Source organism: Scophthalmus maximus, chromosome 11 (assembly GCF_022379125.1).
Source record: "Scophthalmus maximus strain ysfricsl-2021 chromosome 11, ASM2237912v1, whole genome shotgun sequence".
Lineage (NCBI taxonomy): Eukaryota > Metazoa > Chordata > Actinopteri > Pleuronectiformes > Scophthalmidae > Scophthalmus > Scophthalmus maximus.
The window spans coordinates 11,516,769-11,531,601 of record NC_061525.1 but is presented as its reverse complement, the minus strand read 5'-3'; the positions used below and the strand labels follow the sequence as shown (position 1 = coordinate 11,531,601).

At 43.4% G+C, this 14,833-nt stretch overlaps 1 protein-coding gene across 8 annotated transcripts; it reads left to right on the top strand.

Annotated features, from left to right (window-relative positions):
* Positions 1-664: 664 nt before the first annotated feature.
* picalmb (phosphatidylinositol binding clathrin assembly protein b) lies at positions 665-14,494 on the top strand. 8 transcript variants are annotated; one of them, XM_035623038.2, is made up of 24 exons: positions 802-935; positions 4,034-4,176; positions 4,327-4,402; positions 4,517-4,619; positions 5,037-5,130; positions 5,295-5,406; positions 5,514-5,620; positions 5,731-5,772; positions 6,268-6,279; positions 6,886-6,971; positions 7,140-7,263; positions 7,374-7,507; positions 8,320-8,420; positions 8,576-8,728; positions 9,105-9,188; positions 10,015-10,107; positions 10,332-10,442; positions 10,915-11,031; positions 11,123-11,153; positions 11,242-11,341; positions 11,426-11,485; positions 11,743-11,847; positions 12,220-12,325; positions 13,092-14,494. In XM_035623038.2, the coding sequence occupies exons 1-23, from the start codon at positions 806-808 to the stop codon at positions 12,310-12,312; spliced, it is 2,211 nt and encodes a 736-aa protein (XP_035478931.1). In that variant the 5' UTR covers positions 802-805; the 3' UTR covers positions 12,313-12,325; positions 13,092-14,494. The 8 variants fall into 8 exon arrangements, with proteins under 8 accessions (XP_035478932.1, XP_035478934.1, XP_035478936.1 ...); XM_035623039.2 differs by lacking the exon at positions 6,268-6,279 and having other exon boundaries at positions 665-935; XM_035623041.2 differs by lacking the exon at positions 9,105-9,188 and having other exon boundaries at positions 665-935.
* Positions 14,495-14,833: the final 339 nt, after the last annotated feature.

Genomic DNA, 14,833 nt, shown 5'->3' with positions numbered 1-14,833 from the left:
CTGTTGCAGCAGCTCGGTCCTCATCCTCTCCTGCTCTCCTCCTCCTCCTCCAGGCCTGCACCGGCCGACCGTGCAGTCTTTGCACACTGTGCGCCCCCAGGCTGCACTGCGGTCACTTGGTGTGCGCCTGCACCGCAAGTGAGCGGTGCGCGGATTCGGATTGAAAGTCTGCAGGGCGGCGTTGTGGTGCCGTCTCCCCCCCCCCGTCGGAGCTGATCGAACCGAGGCCCCGCCATTCCCCCTCTCCAGCGGTCTGTTCTCCTCTCGACGCGCTTCAACGCCGAGCGGCAGGAGGAGGAGGAGGCGGAGGCGGAGGCGGAGCGGCGGCGGCGGCGGCAGCAGCTGGCGGAGCGGCGGAGGAAGGCGGGCGGGCGGGAGAGAGGAGACGCTGGGATCCGGTGTGCCACATCGGGATGAGAGCGACACTCGGAGCCGGGTCGGATGAGTCAGCTGAGCGCTCCCTGCGGCCGCTGCAGCCCTGAAATCTGAACGCGTCGGGACGGAGGCGAGCGGCGCCACAAGGAAGAAGCACGCAAACATTTCGTGTTCCGCTGTTGCCAGATTCCGCTTCTCTCTGTTCCGCCCTCCGCTGCCCCGCGCCGGCCGCACACTCGTCTCATCTTTTTATTATTTCGACCAAGGTGGAGGAGAGGTGGGGGGGTGGGTCCGGCGAGGTTGCGGAGGAGGTGGAGGTTTCATTCTAGTTTCCAGATTTATTTCCGCCTCCTATCTGAAGGTAAAGCGAGACGAAGCTTCTTTTTTTTAAAAAAACATTATAGTCTTTTGTTGCGCCGAGCGAGGGAAGATGTCGGGGCAGAGCATTACGGACCGGATCACCGCAGCCCAGCACAGTGTGACGGGGTCCGCCGTGTCCAAAACAGTGTGCAAGGCCACCACCCACGAAGTCATGGGCCCGAAGAAGAAACATTTGGACTGTGAGTATCCAGCAACAACAACAAAACACACACACCACTGTGTGTGTGTGTGTGTGTGTGTGTGTGTGTGTGTAGTGGAATCACGGCAGTGGACGAGCGGAGTTATGGCGATGGTGGCGCCGCAAGGCCGCAAAGCCTCGGGATGCTACATGCTACATGCTACATGCTACTGCTCGTTCATGTCAGGGAGATTATATTGTTTTGACAGCGCGGACAGGCCTTGTTGACACCGAGCTGTGCACCACCGGGGAGCTTCGGCAGCCGCTATTGACGCTGAAATATAATTCGGACGTATCGTGTCGTCCTCGGCTGCTGTCAGAGTCAAGACCCGCTCGTCTAGCTGTCTGGTTTTTGTCCAGTCGAGCCTCTCGTCGCTCCCCTTTCCCCACTGCTGCCCGCAGACGTGACTTACAGGCTCGGGTGTTTCGCCCAGAGAGCAGACAATTAACATGAATATGTTTTGTGACGGGGGGGGGTACATAATAGTGTGAGTCACGGGGGCGCTCACTCTCAACAGGCCCTGAATCATGAACAGTTCACAGGAAGGCTCTCAGTCCTAGCTTGACATCCCCTCTTGGTGGTGCACCTGCAGCCGGACATGTGTCCCTGCTCGGCTCCTTCACTCCAGTCAGTGAGGGGGGCAGAGTCATGTGGTACCTGCTGCTGTCTCACCTGGAGGGGTCATGCAGCTTCAGAGATGACACACTGTGTGCTTAAAAACAAGAGGGTACGAAACAGCTACATTCATACACCCTGACATAAGCAATAAGAGCTTAAGTCCTTGTGTGATGATGCTGTCACAGTCAGAGGAGTCGGGCTGCACTCGGGGATGCAGAGGGTGGATTTTCTTCATATCGATCCGCACTTGGAAAAGCATGATGGCAGTGATGAAAGTGTTTTTTCTGAAGGCCCCTGCACCATCAGATGAGTGGAGTTCACAGTCCAAGTGGGAAAAAGTCTGTCCTCTGTGCCTTGAGGCTAATTTTAATTGTCCCATGTGATGGAATATAGCAATATGCCAACCTGGTAATTTCATCCGCTGGTGGTAAACTTTGTCGGCCTCTATGTCAAAGTTGCAGGCTCCACACCTGTTGTGCTCCTCCGCTCGGCTTCTCCCCTGAGGTGAGATGATTAGAAGCCGGTGGAGTGAAACCCCGTTGGCCTCGTTGACGTGACTGAGAGCGACAGCACCAATGTCCTGCGAGCTCATAGAGAATAACAGGGTGTCCTCTTGTTTTCATGTTGTAACATCAGGGAGACTTCCCGGTGGGAGTGACAGTCAGGAGGAGGCACAGCAGCAAGTTTGTTTTATAAGTGAAAATGGATAGTTGTTTTTTTTGACCCAATCTTTTCTAAACGATGCCTCAATTTCATAAAAAAAGAATTTAGGCTGCAACTTCAGATTTTTCATTATCGTTTATTTCATAAAATTACAGAAAATAGTGAAAATGCTGTTTTTTGAAGGTCTTCAAAAGTTACTGTCCAACTAGCAGCCACAAACCTCAATATTTTCATCATCTTTTACTAAAAGTCCTCATATTTAAACAACAAACTTTTTTCTTAAAAAAAGGTCAGTCTAAATACAAGCAGTCTTACAATAATTTTTCCTTAAATGGGCAAAAATTGGCATTGTTTCAACTAGAATAAGGAACTATTTAAGTTTAACTAGACAACATTACAATAGTTTTTTTTCTTCTTAATTTGTGCCATGCAGCTTTTGGCTTGGAACCAAACAGTATTGCAGTTTGATACCCAGTCATACATGAGAAGTGCTGCTAGATAATAAATCAATATTAGGATCATAATATTATTAGTAGCTAAGTATATAAACGGTATTTCTGTTGTGCCTCTGAACAAGAGGTTAGTACAATCATAGAGATGTAAAACATACTTAAATAGAATATAAAAGAAACACATTTGTGACAATACGGTGCCATAGTGGTCAAATATAGAAACAAAATTCATATCAGCATTAAGTAGGGTCTGATTAAGGCAGTATGATCACACACTAGTGTTGTTTCTCGTAGTCTCTAAATTGAGTTGTGTACATTGTTCAGTATCATATTATGATCTAACAAACGTAATATTCTGAATTTTCACTATGATTTGGCACTTTGAGGCAAGAGTTTTTAAACAGAAGTAAACATGGTCAAGTCATGAACACACATAACATACAAACATGACAATGTTAGAGTTAACATGCTCAAGGTTAAAGTCCAGTCCACACCTCCATAGTCCTGTGTCCATCACTTTACATTGCTTCATTTGTGTCTCGTGAATTCAGTCAGAAATCATTAAGCCAGTGTGAATATTTTAGCAGTCTGACCACAATATGACAGCTGTCAGTTCATCCTCCGTCCCACATATTGCTCCTCCTCCTCCTCCCCTCTTTGTGTCCCCCCCATCGTTTTCCCCCCGCAAAGTTCAGCCACTCGTGCTATCTGCTGCTGCTGCTGCTGCTGCTGCTGCTGCTGCTGCTGCTGCTGCTGTTTCACTGGAGGTTATCCTGTCCTACTTGGAGTCCCCCCTCCTTCTGAAAAGTCAAATATAGGACAGAAAGGGAGGCCCAATTACCCCATCTGTTTGATCACCGCTGTGAATGGTAGGGGCATTAGCACTCGACTGCTTTGACGATCATCATTCACCCAGCAGCACAAGGATGAACATATGAGCCGAGGAACTGGGCCAGAACATGTGTGTGTAACATCTTATAGGGGGATAAAAGCGATCTTGGAGAAAGCTCGTCTCCCTCTTTTGTTGTTGTTGATTATACTGCATTGACCGGGCCTCGAACCCGCAGCCTCGAGTATGGGAGACCGACGTGCGAACCACAAGGCCACAAGGCTAAGAAACCCCGCAAAAATGTATATTGGGAAGTGTAAGCGATACATTTCGTAGCATCGTTTCTAAGGATTAAATGATTAGTCAATACTTTAAATTGACTAAAGGATTAATTGACAATTTACTTCAGCTCCATGATAACATTATGTTTCCTTATGTCACAGCTCTTACATCAACTCTGCATTTGTGGTGTTGTAGCTTTGATTATATGAATTATTTTGAGGTTGAATCACAGTGTGATCTCTATCTCGTTTCAGATTTGATCCACTGCACCAACGAGATGAACGTGAACATTCCCCAACTGGCCGACTCACTGTTTGAGAGGACCACCAACACCAGCTGGGTGGTTGTGTTCAAGTCACTCATCACCACACATCACCTCATGGTCTACGGCAACGAGGTGAGACGCTTCAGCACACACATTCTATTTATATGAGCAGTTAAGTGGTCAAACAGCAGATTATTTGAGATTACATTTATATATGATTATTAATATTATAAAATAATTCCTTGGTGTCGTTGTGATTTAACCTTTTTCTCCTTCATGCAGCGTTTTGTCCAGTACTTGGCTTCGAGGAATACACTTTTCAACCTCAGTAATTTTTTGGACAAAAGTGGGTTGCAAGGTAACTATTCAATTGTGCCTGTTGTTGTTTCCAGTACTTATCTCTAATTTACCCATCATTGCAAAACATTATTTTAAATCATGAGAGATTGTTCTACCCTTTTTACCCCCTCAGGCTATGACATGTCCACATTTATCAGGAGGTACAGTCGATACCTGAATGAGAAAGCTGTTTCATACAGACAGGTTGCCTTTGACTTCACAAAAGTGAAACGCGGGTAAGGACTTTTTGGATTCTACAATTTCAAGGTGTAAACATATCTTTTTTTAATTGTGAAAAGAGAGGCTTATGTCCTAAAGACAATTTTTGTTTTCAAGAGAGACACTTTTTGCTGCTTCCAGCTTCTCTCCTGTGATGATTTGATGGTTTTCTTTGTCACACATGATTGACACTAAATATCTTTGGGTTTGGACTGCTAGTCAGACAAAGCAAGACACTTGAAGATGTGATCTTGGGCTGTGGGAAGCATATTTTTATGCCCATTGTACAATTTAAGTTAAAGTTTAGTTTTAGTTAAACCAGTTAATTATTAAAATAACTAGCAGATTATTCTGTAATTAAAAATAAGAGCTACATTGTGAACCATCATGTGTTAAGAGCTGCGCTGTTTGCTTCCCTGTCCATGTGTCCACAGAGTGGACGGTGTAATGAGGACCATGAACACAGAGAAACTGCTCAAGACTATCCCCATTATTCAGAACCAGATGGACGCCCTTCTCGATTTCAATGTGAGTTTAAGGTGACGCCCCCGTAGCTCTACAGCTCCAGTGTGCAGATTTTACAGAGGCTGCTGCAAACAAAGTCGGATGCATTATCTGAGTTCACATATACAGGCTTTTTGTTTTTTATGTCAACTAAAAAATGAATGCTTTGGCCGATTGCTTTCCCTCAGGTTAATGCCAATGAGCTGACTAATGGAGTCATCAATGCAGCGTTCATGCTCCTTTTCAAAGACTCCATCAGACTCTTTGCTGCTTACAATGAAGGCATCATCAACCTGCTAGGTGAGACCTACAATGATCACATACAACCTTCCATGTCTTTGGTTCTACCAGTATTTTTTATTGTCCATTAGAAATTAAATTAAATCGATTTATTTTTCACCAAACAGAGAAATACTTTGACATGAAGAAGACTCAGTGTAAAGAAGGTTTGGACATTTACAAGAAGTTTCTCACCCGCATGACCCGAATATCGGAGTTCCTCAAAGTAGCAGAGGTAATTTACACTAAATATTTAAAAAAAATGTTGCAACGCTCCTGTGAATGCTGTCTATAAGCACCAGGAACAGAGTTGTAAATTTGGTTTTCTTTTTTTCTTTCTAACAGCAAGTGGGCATTGATCGTGGCGACATTCCAGACCTTTCACAGGTAAGCATATCAATCTGAAGACACTATCTCCTGACAATAGGAAGTAATTCCTCTTTTTTTTTCATCAACTTTGTCTTTGTCTAACTAGATTTTATTACATCCAACACAGATGTTGTTTTAAAATATGACACGTTGCATGATTTCCTTCTCGAGCGCATGTTTGCAGGAGGAGGTGGTCGTCTTCTCCTGTTTTCTTCTTCTGCCTCCTTTTCTTCTTACCCTTACCTTCTTCTTCGCCTTCTTTCTACAGTAAATAAAGGTGTAAAGTCCACATTTAGTGTTTTTAAAATTGCAAACCACTGAGTAAAGCTGTACTGTGACAGTTAGATGTTTCCTAATTACAAATAAGATGCACATCTGTTGTGCGGGGCTGTGGGGACCAATTTCATGTCAATATTTTACCCCCCCCCCTCCCGAGAGCTGCAGCTAAATGCATTCCCCTCTAACTGTCACCACCTTTATATTCTGTATTTTCCCTTTATCTTTCCACTTTAGTTCACAGTTTGTGTAAGTACTATCATTCCACTCTTCTTCTCTGTCTGTGACTTGCCTCAGTGTTGTCTTTTTGCATGCCTCTGCTCTGACTCTGTCTCCTAACGTCGTGGTGAAAAACAGTTGACGGAAAAAACACTTGCTGTGGTAAAACTCTGTCCATATTGTTGTCGGTCACGTTACTGAGCTGTAAAATTCAGTGTAGCTCATCTACTGTAAAATGGCTGCCCCCCCCGCCCCCCATTGTGATTAGACGTGACCAGTTCAACAACACCCAGGTTGTTGAAGGTGCCATGGTGCAGTACGTCATCCCACAAAGACGTTGCTCTCATCCATAGTAGCTTTTCGGCTGGAATGCAGTCATGGATCAGTGGTGGGTAACTAATAGCACAAAGGTGCTAGTTTACCTTTTGTGGAGCAAAAATAAATCTGATCAAAGACATAAATTGACTTGAAATTACCCGTTGTACTATACACACTTTGGGGTGTATTTCATAGTGTGCAGTGTTTTCTGCTCTGTCTTGGTTGCCCACCACCGTCCATTATGGCCTTGATGTCCATGCAAACCACATTATTTATGTCTAGGGAACTTGCTGACTTGTGTGTTTTCTGTCACAACAGGCTCCCAGTAGCCTCCTGGAAGCTCTGGAGCAGCACTTGGCCTCTTTAGAGGGCAAAAAAGTCAAAGACTCCACTGCAGCCAGCAGGTACGTTAATCCTCCGAACTGTTTCTGAATCTCTCTCATCTTTTCCTTTCGGCCTCAGAATCCACCTTTGTTTCTGCCTATATTGTTTGGAGATATGAAGTGTTATTAGATTTTGTAATAGCTTTGCCTGTGCTGCAGTTTGTGTGAATTTGTGATTTTACCCTGCAGGGCCAGCACTCTGTCAAATGCAGTCTCATCGCTGGCCAGCACGGGGATGTCTTTCACTAAAGTGGATGAGCGTGAGAAACAGGCAGCTCTTGAAGAGGAACAGGCCCGACTCAAAGCTCTGAAGGTTAGTGTGCTATTTGAAAAATATTAAATCAACAGCAATATTAAATAGACTTGTTTTCCATGTCTTTGATCCTCCTTCCTCCCCACTTTGATCTGGACTTCCGTTTTTAGGAACAAAGGCTTAAAGAGCTCTCCAAGAGGCCCTCCTTTGCCACCACTGATACGTCGCCTATCTCCACCACTGGGGGCACCATCAGCACAGCACCAGCCATCGACCTCTTCTCTACACCCAGCTGCTCCAACGGGTACTGCCTGGATTTACAGAATATCCTGTATATTTTTTGAAACTTCCTATTTTATTTATTATTTTTTACTGACAATATTTCCCCCTAATGTCTACTTTTCCCAACTTATTTCCACCAACCAACCATCCTCGACCTTCTGTGTGGAGTTTGCATGTTCTCCCCGTGTCTGTATGGGGTTTCTCTCAGGACTCAGTCAAAAATAGATGTATTCACCGGGTCCGGAATATTAAGCCAACGCGGAAGTGCCTAAAGCCTGTATTCTCTAGAATCCCCAGCAGAGGGCGACTCGCTGGTTGCAAAAAGAAGTCTACTTCTCTGTGCATACTTGATTTATAACGTCAGTAAACATTGTCCCCAGGGGTTTATGGTCTAAATCACAATTTCAAGTAATTTTGTAACTTGTGGTCTCATTTAGAGTAAAATAGACATGAAAAAAGCCCTGTATACCTTGGAGCGTGCTTACAGCGTGACTGACAGCTGGTCCGTCCACCCCCAATTCTATGTCTGGTTGCAAACAAACCAACATGGCGCTGGTCAAAATGCGAAACTCAAAGCTTCAGAACGGCAGTTCACAAACCAACCGGTGACGACACAGTGGGTTGCCATTTGGGTTCAGATAATGGATGAATGGAATAATGAATCCTCACACAACTTTGACAAACTGTACTCTGAACACACAAACTCATGTGACTCTGTCTGAAAAATAATGAAAAAAAAAATGAAAATGGATGAGACAAACCTACATTCTAACCATGTTTTTGTCTTTTGGAATGTAACTTAAAGCCTTGAACCATTTATTTTTCTGCCTGCAGTGCAGTAAAGATGGAGGGTGACCTGTTTGACCTGCAGTCGACCTTCCAGCCCTCCATGATATCAGGCTCAACGGGGCTTCCTCTGGCAAAAGCGTGGGCAGGTGAGGAGCATCATCAACGCACCAGCCCAACTCCTGTGTTTTTTGGACTTGCATGCTCTCCTCCTCTTGTTGTTGTCTGACTCTGATGCCCACCTCTTCCTCTCCACTGTCTTCTTCTCGTTTTTTCTCTGTCTCTCTTTGCTCCGCCTGCCTAGATCCTTTCACCTCTGCTGAAGCTGGAGATGACTCTATGCCAAACCTCAACCCTTTCCTCTCAAAACTCGTTGTCGATGCCACTCACTTACCTGTCGTGTCTTCAGACGGTGTTAGCTTTTCCTCTATGACATCTGGTCATGAAATGTTTGGTGGTAATGACTCATTTTGTTTTACCTCCAGACGTCTTGTCGCTCTTGTTCATTCCTCTGTAGTTGCATATACTTATGATTAGTTTGCATGTTTCTGTTCTGCTGTAATTGACTGTTGATTATCTGTCTGTCTTAATTATCTTCTTCAATTTTGTTTTTTAAAATGCACATCCCTGCTGTTTATACTAATCTCCTCATGTATCAAGTGGGAGCCTTCGTGTCCCACTGTAGAGGCCATAGGCCCATGTTACTTCATGGTTATTTTCCATTCTCTCCTTTTAATGAACAGTTTGGTGTTATATTGTAAAACAATCCTGCTGTAGAACTTCTAAGTTGAAAACCTGTGTTTCTTTTACCGACACTATTTTTGATTCTCCAGATCGTTACAATCCCTTTATTGACACAAACTCACCTGTTTCAACCAATTACAAACGCACAGTGCGGATAGAACACTCCGTCTCAGGTACTATGATGGCTCACCATCGCAGCCTATGTTTCCTGAGCCCTGGCAAACATAGGGTCCTATGAAATTACCCCCAGGGCCATTGTTTTGATATTTATGATAGAAATGTGGACATGAGCTAATATTAAAAGAGTAGTTTGACATTTTGGGAAATACCGTATGCTTTAGATGAGTAAGATTGATAAAACTCTGATGTCTGATCTTATAAATATGAAGCTGCAGCCCCTTGAGCCTCACTGAGGATGAGTAAACCTCAGATAGATAGTGGAATGTTCATCCCTGGAGAGTTCCTGGACATTTCTAAAACTTTTGTGGGAAAAACTTCCACCACTATAACTTTTCACAGTTGTGAAATCATTTAGTTATTGTTTGGCATTGATAATCCTTAAAATGTATGGATCTTGTGCTCAAAACTTATTCTTTACATGAAGATCCCATATACACCCCATGTGTTTTTGGTCTTTATTTCCACTGAAGCTAGCAGCATGTTAACTTCACAGAAAGCAGAGTTGTATTCAATCTCCTTTTTTAAGTAAGCAAATTGGTGAATTTCCCAAAGGTGTCAAACGTCCATGCCTTAGGGTTGTTATAATGCTCTGCACTATTTTAGCCTTCTACAACTCAAACTTGAGCTTAAATTGTGTTAATTAATTAATTAACACTAAATATGTAACTACAAAAATGTTATGAATGTCAGCTGGCTTCTTCCTACCTGTCATTTCCAATCTTTCTCTGTGGCCTGGCCTTGAAATACCCTCTCCTTTTGCTCTCTTTCTTCCTATTTCTCTTCGTTGTCATCTTTCTCCTGCTTCCTGTGGTGGATCAGACTCTTTCTGTGGTCCAGTGTCCATTGCCCAGCACCTCCCACACCAGGCTCCCTTCCCCTCTGAGCCCTCTACTGTAGCAGGTCTATTCAGAGGTAGAGTACTGAAGCACGTTCAGCAGCAGATTGATGCCCGTTGTCTATTCTGTAGAAAAGTTTGTGGTATTCGGCAGAAGCATCCAGGACTTTGTGTATGAACGCTGTACTAACACAGGCCAGTGCAGAAACCAAACTCCTTAGCAGTGTGGTCAGTTTTTCAGCAATTTCACATCATGTAACTTTGTAACTTCATCCATCCTTTTTCCTCATCTCTCATGAAGGATACTCTACGCCACAGGCTCCTCCACAACAGTCAGCAGGGGGACTACAAGTTGACTTTGAGTCCGTTTTTGGAGCCAAAGCCGCAGGCAGCAACAGCATCAGTTCTGATGGTGAGGATTTATTATATAAGAAAACATGGAATAACTGCGCCATTTATTTCTGTGTTTTTACTAAAGTAACCCTTAGTAGTGCTTTGACTGCAGTTTTTTAAAAGTGGCAACATTGCTGGGTCCCAGATTGACCTGATTCCATTTCCAATCGAAATTAAAAAGTATTGATGAATGAATTGCTAAATAATTTCAAGGTGAAAGACTGGGTGTTTGTCTCCTCTCTTTCAGTAAGCATTAATGTTCATGTTATTAGATGGATAGCTGATCATGTATGTTGATGAAGCTTATTTGTTTTTCTTGTTTTGTGCAACAACAGTCCAAAGAACATAGATATTTTTCTCCCATGTATGACAAAGAAAAGTGAAAAATCCTAGAACCATGTTATGCTTTAAAAAAAGATTATTCCGTTACCAAAACCCTTCATGATTCATTATCTGTCGGTCGTGAGTCATTGCTGTATTTGCCTTGTCAGATATCACTGGGGGAATCCTGAAACCGACTCTTGCCGGCTCCAACCAGCCGTCCAGTCAGCAGCCAGAGAAGCTGGTGTCAGATGACCTTGACTCCTCCCTGGCTAACCTTGTCGGCAGTGAGTTTGCTGCTTTGCTTTGAGCTGCACTAATTAAAGCACGTGTTCATAAAGGCATGAAATGACAGACTATTTTTGATTTTCTTCTCAGACCTCGGCATTGGAAACGGCACGATGAAAAAGTAAGTGGCGGATCGCAGCTTCGTGTGCAGCTCTGTGCTCTCAGGCCACTCACGAGCTGATGCTAATGTCAACTGTGTTGATCTACAGTGACATCCACTGGAGCCAGCCGGGGGAGAAGAGGATGACCGGCGGCACCAACTGGCAGCCCAAGGCGGCGCCGAGCACGACCTGGAACCCCGTCTCCATGGTAATAACGCACAGATCTTTCACTGTTGTGCTGTTGTGCAAAACAAATTCAAATTCTTACCGGCCTATTTGTACCTCTCTACAGCCATCGTCAATCATGACCTTCCCTGCCACCACCCCCACAGGCATGATGGGATATGGCATGGTCAGTATCAGAGATAATGCTGTTTACTCATTAGCAGCTTTGGAGGTTTTGATCACGTGAGCTTCATCAATAGATGGAGTTTATCCAGTTGTCATTTAAATGCCAACATGTATGAAAAGCCCTCAAAATTTGAAAAAAGCAAAATGAAGAGAAATATACATCTGCAATTCTTTTGCCAACTGGGTAAACTGATGAAGATCATGGCTAACGACTGAACCAACACTCGTACTGAAGTGACGTCTCTGTTCTGTGTTCAGCCTCCACAGATGGGCTCCATGGGGATGATGAATCCACCCACCATGATGTACACCCAGCCCGTGATGAGGCCCCCCAACCCCTTTGGCTCCGTGTCTAGTGCTCAGGTGTGTGTGCGTCGGTCTGACAGTGAAGTCAGTATCTGTTTGCACAGTTATCAGGTTGAGTAAATAGGCGTATCCATTGTGCTATGATCCATAGTTAGTCACTGTGCAAGTGTGTTTGTCAGTGTGAATACTGCTGAAGATGATGACAGTTTTAACAGCGGACCCCTTCACTCTTTTGGGCTGAAGGGGACAAAACTGAATCATCTCACTCTGTATGACTTCCATTTTTTCCCCCAACAACTACTTTTTTTTTATTAACTTTTTCATACGTCACAGCTTTTCCTTACTAATCTCATCCCTCCTGCAGTCTCTGTACTGACTCTCTGACTTGTCCTTTGGTCCTCCCACTTCCTGTATTTCTTCCTGAAATAGCCCTCCGCAGCCTCTAGTCCTTCCAGCCAGAGTCCTCTCCGAGCCCCTGGACAGGACCCGTTTGCACACCTCTCTCTCAAGGATTTCTTGTAGAGCATCTCTTTAGGTACAGCATGCTCTTTGCTTGCGAATGCACCTACATGCATTGCATGCCCGGTGCTAATCCCCTTTTTACCTGTTTTCTTATTCATCAGATTAATTGATACATGTATTTATTTATAATTTGGCCTTTGTTGCTTGGATTTCCCGCTTTTTCGTTTTGACAGATTTTTCATCTTTATCACAGCCAGACTCATTCTGATCCCTTGTGCTTACACTGTCATCACATGTTGCTCAACCCTGTTTTCTCTGAACCTTGTGGCTATTAATGAATTTAACTGGCCTTTCATTAAGCTCCGGCTCCCTACGTCACTGTAACACAATTTAGATTAGTGGCGGTGGTCAATGTGCCATTCATACTAATATTCTAATGGGACACAAAAGTATTCTAGTTTTTAACTTCAGAGCAAATTTTATCCGACGGAAAAATGACAGGTCGTATCAGAAACGGCAAGCCAAATTCACAATTAATAGTTCCTGTTTGCTATGTACGCACAACTATCTGTGAATTACTATATTGCTGAAGAAAACTTAAAAATACCTTCATTCTCAGGCAGGTTGTGCAGTTATAAGGAACACATGCTCAGAAAGTGTGAGTCATGCTGAATCTATAAAATACGTGTACCCTATCACATGCAGCTATGTTTGCTATGCTCAGTGGACTATATTGTTCTAAGAAAGGATTTAATGCACAGTCAACGGATATGACAGCCTTTTGTTTTTGAACGTTTATTTTAGCCTGTTGCTAACGTTGTCTGTTGCCCTCCTTACAGATGCAGTTCATGTAATTTGAAGGAAAGTGTCTCTCGGAAGACGAAGCGATTAGCAGCAAAGCTTTGTCCTCGTTGCGGTCTAACTTTTCAGAGAAACATTCACACACACTCCAAATACAGACATGTCAAGAACACAATGGTGCAACGACTGTCAGAAACCATGGTAACCGTGTCCAAATGACGTTTGACGATAGTTCACACCCATAACTTCTGTAACTTGTCCAAGACGTCAAATGATGCTGCTGTCTAACCCCCCTTAAGAGGATTCCTTATCCATTTTACAGTGTAATCTGTAAAGATAGTTAATGGGTGCTGAGAAACTTTGATGTTAATGTATTTGGAAATACTGTGTTTGGATGTAAAGGCTCGATGTTCAGCAGGGAAAGTGGTGGAAGAAAAAGGAGAGCACTCCTTCCCTTTCTTGATCCGATCATCAGTCGTCCATCCCCGACAGTTATTTAAATGTCACTAAGTAGTGATGCTAATGACGTTTACACCTGTTAAGTTTTTGTCTTTTTTACCGTGTTTACAGTAGACATTCCTTGTGTGTTTGTATTTATTTATGATTATTGATTTAAGATTGGGGGGGAAATAACAATGTAAAATCTACAGTACATTGAACACCTGTGGGAGTGCTTCAGCATTAAACAAGGATCTCTGACTATCATCAAGAGGTAGAGTTTAAAAATAGCTATTATATAAATTACACCTATTAAGCGGAATGATAGAGCACTAAATAGAGTTTTGTGTTAAGAATTTTTCTTTTCTTTTCTTTTTTTACCGGACGAAAGATTTCACAATCTCCATTGTACTTAAAGTGCAGGGGTTAGAGTACGAGTCAGAAAACAGTATGTAGTCGGTTCTGTGCCTAGGCTCCATTTGCTTTAAGCTTGGCATGCCATTGACTCACTGACCGTATTCAAGGCTGCCTTTACTCTGAATGTGAAAGACTTGTCTTCATGTTGCACACATCTTTCCACACTACAGTTCCTGAGTGGGAGCATGGGGAGGGGAGGGTGGGGTGGGGTGTATATGGTGGATGGAGCGTGTCTGCTTGTTGGATACCTAAGTTGCTACACTCTGGGGAAGAGGGTCACAGATTTGATGTAAATTAATTGTATAAAAGGTCCAGAGGAGCGGCGGTGTCGTGGAGTGGAGGAGCGCTGTTGATCGGCGCTCTGTGTGTATATATAACAAAAAAAAAAAGCTGACTGTTTGAGTGCAAAAGTGAAAGATGTATGAAATATGAAAGCAATTCAATCAAATTTGACTCTACCTAAGTTTGATTCAGGATATTCTCTGCGTTTGTCTCCGCAGATATTTTCTTTATGTAATTAGAACGTGTAGCAGACAATGACTGAAGTCTTTTCTTTCTTTTACAAATAAAGAGCAGCTTCCACAAACCATTGTATAATTTTTATTTTTTATTTTTTTGTCAATTTGGATGCATTAACTTTAACTGGAGGCACAGCAGTATAGAAGCACATGAACGATTAATAAATTGATCTGGTTTACACTAACAGAATTTCACCAAGCGACTCTTGAGACTGAAGACGACTACTGAATGAAAATACTGTAAATAAATCCAGCTGCAGAAGACAACGTTTGTATGTAGTTCAGCGGGGTTTCAGTTTGACCAAAGGGTCTCGGAACAGTACACGAATGGTGTGGTTCAATTGTTATTGGTGTAAATACATATTCATGACAAATTTACCCCTTTTCCACCCAAATATGTCAAATAA

What these genes read in the sequence shown, in the direction of transcription:
- picalmb (XM_035623038.2), top strand. Translation starts at nt 806, where the DNA reads ATGTCGGGGCAGAGCATTACGGACCGGATCACCGCAGCCCAGCACAGT. An exon ending in ACGCCCTTCTCGATTTCAAT is followed by an intron (nt 5,131 to 5,294) that starts GTGAGTTTAAGG and finishes GCTTTCCCTCAG; the next exon opens with GTTAATGCCAATGAGCTGAC. An exon ending in TCTGGCAAAAGCGTGGGCAG is followed by an intron (nt 8,421 to 8,575) that starts GTGAGGAGCATC and finishes CCGCCTGCCTAG; the next exon opens with ATCCTTTCACCTCTGCTGAA.